We start from the raw sequence: 12,200 nt of genomic DNA, 5'->3' as shown, positions 1-12,200 counted from the left end.
GTTTAGTGGTTCTGATATAATGCACATACATGTTTAGATCATAAAAACATGACAGCGGCACAATCGCTGAGTATTGTTCTGTAAATTAAAGCTGCTGTTCCTGATTTTTATCTTAACACGTGAGAAACATAACTAGTTGATTTTGAACTATTTGCAGTTAATTTATTGAACCCTCATTTTGTATTTTAATGAATTAAAAAAAAAAAAATAATAATATTAAAGAAAAGACAAAAATAAAAAAGAGCAGGGCCAGTTACTTTTACATACTAACTCTTTCAGTTTGAGTCTGTATGTGATTTTTTCCTCCATCGTCCGCAGTTATGTTATTCTTCTCGTCATCGGTGCAGTTTGTGTCATAATTTTTATTCCGTAGCCATCAGAAGTATGTTGTATCCATCTATGTTGTCCATGGCAGGGGTTTGTTTTGAGGCCCAAATACACAGTTCTGAATTTGAGCATGATGATGGCACCCTCATTCAAAAGTCTTTACACCCTTTTGATGCACGCTCAGTCAGTTTGCCGTGGACAGGCTCGGGGCTGTAGCATCCTAATGATTCACCGTTTTGTGCATTTATAAGCGCTTTTCACAACGTTCCGTTACTGTCACGCTAAAGCTAACAAACGTCCTTGTTCGCAGAGAATAAAAAAAGACCCAGACACATTTTATGGAACACATTTTCGCTGTTAAAATTTTTAAATGCCAGATAAAAGAAGCTCACAACAACATTATTGTAATAATCCACGTTGAATATTCTTCAAATGTATCTATGAGAATTGTAGAAAAAGCTTCAGTTGTAGTCATCTGGACTCAGTTAGAAAAAATGTAAGTTTCGACTCTCATCCAAGAGTCATTGTCAATAAAAGAATTTAGGTCGAGAACTCCGATATTTGTACTATTCTGTGGTAAGTCCAGCCCATTGGGCGGAGCCTTCCTGAAGTGGAAAGAGTTGTTTGTTTCAACAGAAACTCACACCTTGTAACTACCGAGCCTATTCAGACCTTTAATGGGCTGTTAGTATCCTCTTTGTCTTCGTGAGACCCTGGCTCACCCACCCTGAGTACCTGATTAGCATCTAAATGTCCTGGTCCTGGTCCTCTGCCTCTCCAGGGGTTCAGTATACCATTATAGATACCAGGAAGATTGAATCTTAGCCCTCCATTTCTGTTTAAAGAAGGTCTTTCTTTATTCTATCCAATGCAGTGAAGAAAGTTGTAAAGAACGTTACATAGGTGAGACTAAACAGCCTCTGCACAAGAGACTCCATCAGCACAAAAGAAATACAAGTTCAGGACCACAGAGCGCCGTGCATCTCCATCTTGAAGCCTCTAATCACTCGTTTGAAGACGGTGAGGTGAAGGTTTTAAGCAGGGAGAAAAGATGGTTTGAAAGAGGAGTTAAGGAAGCTGTTTTTGTTAAAAAAGAAAGACCTTCTTTAAACAGAAATGGAGGACTAAGATTCAATCTTCCTGTAGTCTACAATGGTATACTGAACCCCTGGAAAGGTAGAGGACCAGGACCAGGACATTTAGATGCTAATCAGGTACTCAGGGTGGTTGAGCCAGGATCTCACAAAGACAAAGGGGAGACTAATAGCCCATTAAAGGGTTGAATAGGCTCGGTAGATACAAGGTGTGAGTTTCTGTTGAAACAAACAACTCTTTCCTCTTCAGGAAGGCTCCGCCCAATGGGCTGGACTTACCACAGAATAGTACAAATATCGGAGTTCTCGACCTAAATTCTGTTATTGACAATGACTCTTGGATGAGAGTCGAAACGTTTAATTTTTTCTAACTGAGTCCAGATGACTACAACTGAAGCTTTTTCTACAATGGAACACGCCTGGACGAATGAGGGATCACACCGACATATCTATAAGAATGTTAAAATACACGACTGAATGGAATGGACAGAATTTTGAAAAAATCTATATTAAAAATGCTCAAATCACCAGATTTAGACATTAATTTAATTTAGTGAATATTTTGGATGGACAATGGTTTAAGTCATTGCAAATATGTTTACTCCGCATATACCAAAGGAAATAGTTTTTTAAGGCAAGAATCAAGTCAAAGTCCCATACCTTTGTTGTCCCTCAGAGTGAAGTTGAGGTTACTGGCGACAGGTGCAGCTAAAGAGAAGTAGAAGCGATGGCCATTCAGAGGTTCATCCCTGTCCACCGCACTGATGGTCTGGATCACCTGTAACCATGGAAACCAGATAGCAAAAGTGTCAATCACCTGAAGCAGCAGAAACGAAACACCAGTAAGAGACAATACAGCAAAAGTGCCAATCTTAAAGGCGATATCATTGATTTTGTCTTCATATCGAATAGCATACAATGTTTTAGGTTTAAAGGATTAAAATATGTTGTTTTTCAGCAGATATTGTTGTCACTGAGAATGCATTGATCAAATGTCTGTCCTAATGTGTATTCCTATCATCCTAATTATTCACAGTGATTATTACAGTGACTTATATAGAGCTTTTCCAGCGTCGGGGATCTCAAAGGACATGGTTCAAAATTCAAGTAATTTGTGTATAGGCCGAGGCACCACAGGTGGGGGGGGGTCACTTGGCTGCATGATGTGATTTTATTGTATGTTGTGTAATCCCCCCCACCCCATTACCCCCAGGCCCTGAGTCTCCCTACACAGCCCCTGGCCTTTCACACCTTCACCTCTTTTCTGTCCTTCCCCGTGGAATGAGAGGCTACAGATAACACTCAGGCTGCAAAAATGAGGTATATTTATAACATTTGTCTTTTGCAAGAACAAGTTTGACTTCCGTGTCTCAGCTGCGTTGGCATCAGTTTGCACTTCCATTCATTCACACTTTTGCATCTTCCTCCGTGAATATGAGGCTGATTAACAACAAATAAAATACATTTTGTATCTTGACACCAGCAGAACATGGCTGTGTGGTTGTTATTTTCCCCTGTGGCCCTGATCTTCCTGTGCATCTGTTTTCTCCCAGTCTGATTCTAAACCTAACCAAGCCCTCTCTTCACTGCCTGCACCTCAGAGTAAAGAGCAACAGACAAAAGAAAAGGTCACACATCAAAGAAGCGCTCAGAGCAATGACTGTACGGAAAGAGGAGAGTAAAGTTTGTGCAGGTCGACACGGAGAGGAAACACTAAAGTGTCGCGAGGGGAATAAGAGTTAAGCATCAGTGATCAATACAAAAATCATAGACTACACACTGTACTGTATCTCTTACCCACAGAGAGCTGGAGCCACAGATCAGACACACGCACTTGTCCTTGACACTTTTTTGATTTGCACTCTTCATAAAAACTGTATGTTTTTGGCGTCTTTGCTGCTCATGCTGCTGCACGTGGAGGGCTGCAGGTCACGGCGCCACAACCAAGCTTGGCTGAGACGGCAAATGTTTTAGAAATCCCTTTGTGAGCTCTTAAAATGGGGCCGCACTATAAGATGGAGACCCCTGGTCTTCGGCCAGATCCCACCAGCAAGAGGAGTTCTTGTGGCCCTCAACATGATTTCTAAGTTGTATCAGAACAATAGGTTAAATCAAGTGATAAAACACTGATTGTACTCCATGAGCAGCCGGCCACAGCTTTGTGAGTTTGAATCTGGCTCTGACAATGAGTGTCTTTCCCTCTCTCAACCCCATTCCACACCACACTGTCCTGTCTAATAAAGTTTATACAGGCCAAAAAGAAAAAGAAAAAAAAGACAACATAATCCTTTCTCCAGGAGTCTCTTCATCCGTCCCTCGTCCATAACGTTACATGTCCATTCATGTGCACTGTCACATGTTTAATCAAAAACACATAACGTGACAAAACTCTGCATAGAGTAATACTTTGTTTACAGTCAACAAACAAATGGAACTCGTAGGCTAAAGTTGAAAATGCAGTTGCTTGTACTTTAGGGTTAAATAATTCATTGACATTGGAGGCAGATCTATCAGTGTTATACTATTGTCCCTGTAAAGAGAGAGAGCTGCTGAAAACCCCAGGCTGCAGCCATGAATTAACTGTAAAAATAATAGATATATTATAAAAATACTAGAATGCCAGTATTGCATTTTATTTGTTATTTGAAATATTATAACATAAGACAATAATAAAACAATTGTTCATTTTCATAAATAATATAAAAAGTCTCAATGTACAATAGAAATAATCATTTGACAAGTTTGCACAATAAAACACATACAAAACGCAGCACACTTGGTGATTTATGGATTTATTTTTATAATGTTTGGCTGTATTTTCATAGCATCTTGTGTGTTTCTGGGCATTAAGTGCTGTTTTGGCAGGAGCTGGACGCCTCTTGGGAACAAGTTGCTACTGGGAAATGTTCTCTAACGGATTACTGTCACAGGCCCTGTTTACATGACAACAAGTTTGGGATAAAAATTGCAAGAGTTTTGTTGCAAATTGAGTTCTGGCAGAAGTTTCAAGTTGGATTCTAGTCAGGAAAATGGCATGGGTCAAGTATTTAGAGGTGTTTTCTCTGGAAGCGCTTGTTTCTCCCATGAAACTCAAATGTGCACAAAAAGGCTACATTCATTTAAATCTCAACAGGGAATTAAACCCACAACGTCTTCACCTGGAGGCGATCGGCCTGTCCTCTTAACTGCAAGACAAAACACTTTGACGGTTACAAAATGTTTCAGTCTGGGACTACATCCTGTTTTCCACATTTAAGATGTGCATGACTGACCACTCCGAGAAATACAAGGTCTGATCGAGTCCAAATAAAGAAACATGGAAAAAAGACACAGCGGACTGAGAAACGTAGAAGATTTATTCAGAATCAACAAGCGAAGATTCAAGTTAGTGACTCAGGCGAGCAGAGGAGAGCAGAGGAGAAAAGAGGAGAGCAGAGGAGAGCAGAGGAGAGCAGAGGAGAAAAGAGGAGAGCAGAGGAGAAAAGAGGAGAGCAGAGGAGAAAAGAGGAGAGCAGAGGAGAAAAGAGGAGCGCAGAGGAGAGCAGAGGAGAGCAGAGGAGAGCAGAGGAGAGCAGAGGAGAGGAGAGGAGAGGAGAGGAGAGCAGAGGAGAGGAGAGGAGAACAGAGGAGAGCAGAGGAGAGCAGAGGAGAGCAGAGGAGAGGAGAGGAGAAAAGAGGAGAGCAGAGGAGAAAAAAGGAGAGCAGAGGAGAAAAGAGGAGAGCGGAGGAGAAAAGAGGAGAGCAGAGGAGAGCAGAGGAGAGGAGAGCAGAGGAGAGCAGAGGAGAAAAGAGGAGAGCAGAGGAGAGCAGAGGAGAAAAGAGGAGAGCAGAGGAGAAAAGAGGAGAGCAGAGGAGAAAAGAGGAGAGCAGAGGAGAGCAGAGGAGAGCAGAGGAGAAAAGAGGAGAGCAGAGGAGAAAAGAGGAGAGCAGAGGAGAGCAGAGGAGAGGAGAGGAGAAAAGAGGAGAGCAGAGGAGAAAAGAGGAGAAAAGAGGGGAGCAGAGGAGAAAAGAGGAGAGCAGAGGAGAAAAGAGGAGAGGAGAGGAGAGCAGAGGAGAGCAGAGGAGAAAAGAGGAGAAAAGAGGAGAAAAGAGGGGAGCAGAGGAGAAAAGAGGAGAGCAGAGGAGAGCAGAGGAGAGGAGAGGAGAAAAGAGGAGAAAAGAGGGGAGCAGAGGAGAAAAGAGGAGAAAAGAGGGGAGCAGAGGAGAAAAGAGGAGAGCAGAGGAGAGCAGAGGAGAGGAGAGGAGAGCAGAGGAGAGCAGAGGAGAGGAGAGCAGAGGAGAGCAGAGGAGAGCAGAGGAGAGCAGAGGAGAACAGAGGAGAAAAGAGGAGAGCAGAGGAGAGCAGAGGAGAAAAGAGGAGAGCAGAGGAGAAAAGAGGAGAGCAGAGGAGAAAAGAGGAGAGCAGAGGAGAGCAGAGGAGAGCAGAGGAGAAAAGAGGAGAGCAGAGGAGAAAATAGGAGAGCAGAGGAGAGCAGAGGAGAGGAGAGGAGAAAAGAGGAGAGCAGAGGAGAAAAGAGGAGAAAAGAGGGGAGCAGAGGAGAAAAGAGGAGAGCAGAGGAGAGCAGAGGAGAGGAGAGCAGAGGAGAGCAGAGGAGAAAAGAGGAGAAAAGAGGGGAGCAGAGGAGAAAAGAGGAGAGCAGAGGAGAGCAGAGGAGAGGAGAGGAGAGCAGAGGAGAGCAGAGGAGAGGAGAGCAGAGGAGAGCAGAGGAGAAAAGAGGAGAAAAGAGGGGAGCAGAGGAGAAAAGAGGAGAGCAGAGGAGAGGAGAGGAGAGCAGAGGAGAGCAGAGGAGAAAAGAGGAGAAAAGAGGAGAGCAGAGGAGAAAAGAGGAGAGCAGAGGAGAGGAGAGGAGAAAAGAGGAGAAAAGAGGAGAAAAGAGGAGAAAAGAGGGGAGCAGAGGAGAAAAGAGGGGAGCAGAGGAGAAAAGAGGGGAGCAGAGGAGAAAAGAGGAGAGCAGAGGAGAGCAGAGGAGAGGAGAGGAGAGGAGAGGAGAGCAGAGGAGAGCAGAGGAGAGGAGAGCAGAGGAGAGCAGAGGAGAAAAGAGGAGAAAAGAGGGGAGCAGAGGAGAAAAGAGGAGAGCAGAGGAGAGGAGACGAGAGCAGAGGAGAGCAGAGGAGAAAAGAGGAGAAAAGAGGAGAGCAGAGGAGAAAAGAGGAGAGCAGAGGAGAGGAGAGGAGAGCAGAGGAGAGCAGAGGAGAAAAGAGGAGAAAAGAGGAGAAAAGAGGGGAGCAGAGGAGAAAAGAGGAGAGCAGAGGAGAGCAGAGGAGAAAAGAGGAGAAAAGAGGGGAGCAGAGGAGAAAAAAGGAGAGCAGAGGAGAAAAGAGGAGAGCGGAGGAGAAAAGAGGAGAGCAGAGGAGAGCAGAGGAGAGGAGAGCAGAGGAGAGCAGAGGAGAGCAGAGGAGAACAGAGGAGAAAAGAGGAGAGCAGAGGAGAGCAGAGGAGAAAAGAGGAGAGCAGAGGAGAGCAGAGGAGAAAAGAGGAGAGCAGAGGAGAAAAGAGGAGAGCAGAGGAGAAAAGAGGAGAGCAGAGGAGAGCAGAGGAGAGCAGAGGAGAAAAGAGGAGAGCAGAGGAGAAAAGAGGAGAGCAGAGGAGAGGAGAGGAGAAAAGAGGAGAGCAGAAGAGAAAAGAGGAGAAAAGAGGGGAGCAGAGGAGAAAAGAGGAGAGCAGAGGAGAAAAGAGGAGAGGAGAGCAGAGGAGAGCAGAGGAGAAAAGAGGAGAAAAGAGGAGAAAAGAGGGGAGCAGAGGAGAAAAGAGGAGAGCAGAGGAGAGGAGAGCAGAGGAGAGCAGAGGAGAAAAGAGGAGAAAAGAGGGGAGCAGAGGAGAAAAGAGGAGAGCAGAGGAGAGCAGAGGAGAGGAGAGGAGAGCAGAGGAGAGCAGAGGAGAGGAGAGCAGAGGAGAGCAGAGGAGAAAAGAGGAGAAAAGAGGGGAGCAGAGGAGAAAAGAGGAGAGCAGAGGAGAGGAGAGGAGAGCAGAGGAGAGCAGAGGAGAAAAGAGGAGAAAAGAGGAGAGCAGAGGAGAAAAGAGGAGAGCAGAGGAGAGGAGAGGAGAGCAGAGGAGAGCAGAGGAGAAAAGAGGAGAAAAGAGGAGAAAAGAGGGGAGCAGAGGAGAAAAGAGGAGAGCAGAGGAGAGCAGAGGAGAAAAGAGGAGAGCAGAGGAGAAAAGAGGAGAAAAGAGGGGAGCAGAGGAGAAAAGATGAGAGCAGAGGAGAGGAGAGGAGAGCAGAGGAGAGCAGAGGAGAGCAGAGGAGAAAAGAGGGCAGCAGAGGAGAAAAGAGGAGAGCAGAGGAGAGGAGAGGAGAGCAGAGGAGAGCAGAGGAGAAAAGAGGAGAAAAGAGGAGAAAAGAGGGGAGCAGAGGAGAGCAGAGGAGAGCAGAGGAGAAAATAGGAGAAAAGAGGGGAGCAGAGGAGAAAAGAGGAGAGCAGAGGAGAAAAGAGGAGAGCAGAGGAGAGGAGAGGAGAGCAGAGGAGAGCAGAGGAGAAAAGAGGAGAAAAGAGGGGAGCAGAGGAGAAAAGAGGAGAGCAGAGGAGAAAAGAGGAGAGCAGAGGAGAGGAGAGCAGAGGAGAGCAGAGGAGAGGAGAGGAGAAAAGAGGAGAGCAGAGGAGAAAAGAGGAGAAAAGAGGGGAGCAGAGGAGAAAAGAGGAGAGCAGAGGAGAAAAGAGGAGAGCAGAGGAGAAAAGAGGGGAGCAGAGGAGAAAAGAGGAGAGCAGAGGAGAAAAGAGGAGACCAGAGGAGAAAAGAGGAGAGCAGAGGAGAGCAGAGGAGAAAAGAGGAGAGCAGAGGAGAGCAGAGGAGAGCAGAGGAGAGCAGAGGAGAGCAGAGGAGAGGAGAGGAGAGCAGAGGAGAAAAGAAAAAAGGAGAGCAGAAGAAAAGAGGAGAGGAGAGCATTAGGATAACTGGGACATGTGCTCTACTCACTAATAGTAGCTAAATACAAGTATATACATAGATGTATATAATTACAAGTATAAGTATACCAAATTGAGGACTCCATCAGAGACTTTTAATGTCCCTGTGATGTACTTTTGTATCTGCATTTGACCCATCAACCCAAATATGCCTCATAGGTCAAACCCTCCAGCCTCTGTCCCGACCCCCCCTCCTGACAGGTGGCCCCGACCACCTCCTGACAGGTGGCCCCGACCCCCCCGACAGGTGGCCCCGACCACCTCCTGACAGGTGGCCCCGACCACCTCCTGACAGGTGGCCATGACCACCTCCTGACAGGTGGCCCCGACCACCTCCTGACAGGTGGCCCCGACCACCTCCTGACAGGTGGCCCCGACCACCTCCTGACAGGTGGCACGACCAACTCCTGACAGGTGGCACGACCACCTCCTGACAGGTGGCACGACCACCTCCTGACAGGTGGCCCGAGCGGCACTGGCTGAAGGATGGGTCAAATTTTCCCATGGCCACAATACAATCTTTAATCCTACAAAGCAGCTGTGGCATTTGACCCGTCAGGACCAAGACACCAGCAGAACATGCAAACTCCACAGAAACACGCCAACACACGTCAGAATCGAAACCTGCATTAACGTTACAATAAGACCAGACAGTTAGGCTGATTTTGTACATGTTATAAGGAACATGTTGCCTCCTGTTAGCCCGAGAAAGGAAAAGACTAGAACTTTTTACGTGTCTGCTCCAAGTATCTCGATCCACTAAGAACAGCGCAGAGATCAGTTAACAGTTATTATTTAAATCTCACACTGCTTAAGCATTCGCACTCTATTATTGCGTGGAAAAAACTGAAGCGGTAATGATAAGAAGTGCTCTGGCTCGCGGCTGCACGAGACAAGCATTCAAAATCAACGCCACGCTCCGGCCTACTTTATTTTGCCTCTGAACTGTTGCCTCAATTTCCAGAGCGAGGTTGACAAGTATAAATTATGCAGCAAATCGAGCTATAAAATGAGCCAATTTATTTACGCCCCCACCAATGCGTGCCTTAATGATTTTTTATCTATACAGGCAGGCAATCGTTTGGAGACGTCCATGCCAAGATTCTACAAAAGGCAGTGAAGTCGGTGTAATGCAAGAACAGCATCCTGAAAGTGAAAAGGATGGAAGAAATGAAGCGACCTGTGACCTCTGCCATGTGTCAATTTAGACTTTTTAGTGGTTTAAGGCTCAATCTTTTGACTGAAAAGCGATGCGGTTTGAACGTGTTTGACTCCCTGTGAATTAGATTTGGGAGTGTCGCTTCACATTGGGAAGTTCTTGATCTCTGCATGCTCAAAACGCACTCATTTAGACCAAACTGTTCATTCTTAAAGGGGACGTATTACGCTAAATCAACTTTAATGAGCGTTTAACGTCGTTACAATTGTGTTTCCTCATCATTAGTTTCCTCAAAGTTGTTTTTTAAATGATTCTTTGTTTGAGTAAACCTGTAATCCTTGTCCTGCAACTGAGGCTCGAGTGCTGCGACTTTTCCTGTTTTCACCTTCCTCCTATCCCCGCCCACCTCCCTGTACCTAAGTACAGGGAGGTGGGCGGGGATAGGAAATTGTTTGAAAAATGAAGTGACACGTGTAGAGTTCTAAAATGTCACATATTCACCCTTAAAAAATAAAAAAACATGTAAATGACAATGACACTTTGAACAAAAAGTAAAAAAATTTTTATTTTTATTTCTAAGCCCTTTTATATAGCGGTTTACATATAGCTATATACAGTAAGTTATAGTTATATTTCAATATTAAGTAACTGAAAAAAGCATTTGATTGTTAATTTTTTTTTTTTTTTTTTTTTGAGATATTGATATTTCACAATTCTTTTTTTAAATGTTGTCTTTTATATGAAAAAAAACTAGATTAGGAGATGAAAACTGCATTGGAAACATTCAATTAAAGTACGAGAAGGAGAAAGACAAAGCAATATTTTTTGGGACATTAAAATTCACCACATCAACAAAGACCAGCATCAAATAACAGTCTGTTGAAAACCCACTTACACTGATCAATATTTACTCGGAACACCCGGGCACTCAGACTATCTGCTGGAAGAACTTAATGTGCCAAGGACAGGGAAGAGGAGGAGAAACTCACAGAACAAGCACTACTACAATGTCAATACTGTAATTGAGCAATAAAGAAGGGCAAAAAATGGATTTTTAAAGTTAATAAACAAAACAATGTCACCATCTCAGCGCCTGAGGCATATCAAAGAGCCATGGAAATAATGCAAATGTGAAATCTAATGCAAATCGTACAAGAAAATAAATAATACAAAGAAAATTATAATAAAAAATAAATACAAAAATTGCCAAGCTTCGGTAGAACATATTTACAAAGTGGCCAAACATTTAAAGAAAAGTGAAAAACAAAATAGGAAGCATTATAACAAAAAACGATTTTAAAAAATATATATATTTTTTTTTTTTACAGAAAAGGTTTGAAAAATGTTGAGAATATTTTCAGATTTTTTGTGTAAATATAATTAGAGATAGACGTAATACTATTTTTGAACTTCTGGGCCACCGTACAAACTTCTCATTTTTCCCATATGCCTTGCAGTTATGTTTGTTTTGACCAATCCGTGAATATGCTCAGATTTTTACATCGATGGACATTTATTTTGCACTCAGGGCCATCGTACAAATTGCTCATTTTCACTTCTAATATAACGTAGCCGTGTTATCTGTTTTTTATTATTATACTTCTGTACCTACTCTGTATTGCAACACTGGAATTTCCCCATTGTGGGACAAATAAAGGCTTATCATATTTTATCTTATCTTGTTTTGACCATATATTTCCCAAAACATTCATATTTTTTTTAGGACAGGACCAAAACAACTTGATTGTTTTTTTAATTGTAAAATGTACCAGTTGCTGTAATAACACTGGGATAGAGTCAGCATTTCATAGAGAGAGATACATTTATAGATAAACCATCAAGCAACAACCCACTTTGGTGTTTTCCTGTTATAAATCAAAGCATTTTCTTTTCCAAATATGATTAAATTAATCTATAAATGCAATCTGTCGAAGCTGCCACAACAAAAGTTGAGGTGGGCATCGCCGTGGCTACGTCCTCCTAAATTTAGCTCACGTCTGCTGGATGTTTACGCTGTCGCCAGTCACACTCGCGCTTTCTTTTGTACGAAGCAATTCACACCAAATTATCACATATCCCAGCGTCAACACCAAACATGAAAATAACAGAGGAAGTTTTGAAAAAAAAAAAGCAAAGAAAAAAAAAAAGCCGCCGCCTCCTTCGGAGCCGAGTCGCGGATTAGGAGTTGTCAGCTCTGATTAAACGGCGCCGCTAACGGGCTGTCAGGTGCTCCTCTGCGGGCGGAGGCGGAGACAACAAGCGCCTTCGCAATTAGAACATCGGGTGGGCGGGGCTCCGACTCCACTTCGCTCGCTGTCAACAAAAGGGTCGAGCAGGGCCGACAACTTAAAACGAAAGCTTGAAGCGAAGGTCTGAAGGTTAAATCTACGACGAATACATCAGAATAACACAAAGTTTGCTGACAGCAGACATGAGGACAGTTCGCACACCACGCACTTGCAGTTACAGTGTCACATGATGGAACGGCGAGAAAAAGAAAACTATCAGATAAACGCATTCATTAAACATACTGCTCATAAAAGACACAGAAGAGCACTGTATTCACTGGAGGTACGGACCCTGTTACAGTCGTAGCGCTGATGAAGTGTGAAAAAGTTTGCACACGAAAGAGAGGGTCACGTTGTTCTGGATGATGAAGAATGGGAAAGTATATGTACATCTCATTGGAGAAGCTCAGGATCACATGTAGAGGGAAT

General features: G+C 43.9%; 1 protein-coding gene across 1 annotated transcript in view; it reads right to left on the bottom strand.

Moving 5' to 3' along the window:
• Window positions 1-12,200, bottom strand: part of cdh7a (cadherin 7a) — a 292,083-nt gene that overhangs the window by 31,946 nt on the left and 247,937 nt on the right. Inside the window, exon 10 of the mRNA XM_072451151.1 lies at window positions 2,082-2,199. Coding sequence (XP_072307252.1) covers window positions 2,082-2,199 — 118 coding nt within the window. The remainder of the gene's footprint in view (window positions 1-2,081; window positions 2,200-12,200) is intronic.

This window comes from Eucyclogobius newberryi, unplaced genomic scaffold (genome assembly GCF_026437365.1).
Source record: "Eucyclogobius newberryi isolate DKJ021-1_F unplaced genomic scaffold, fEucNew1.0.hap1 SCAF_18, whole genome shotgun sequence".
NCBI lineage: Eukaryota > Metazoa > Chordata > Actinopteri > Gobiiformes > Gobiidae > Eucyclogobius > Eucyclogobius newberryi.
Note: the sequence above shows the minus strand (reverse complement) of the source record. Positions and strands in the feature narration are given on the sequence as shown.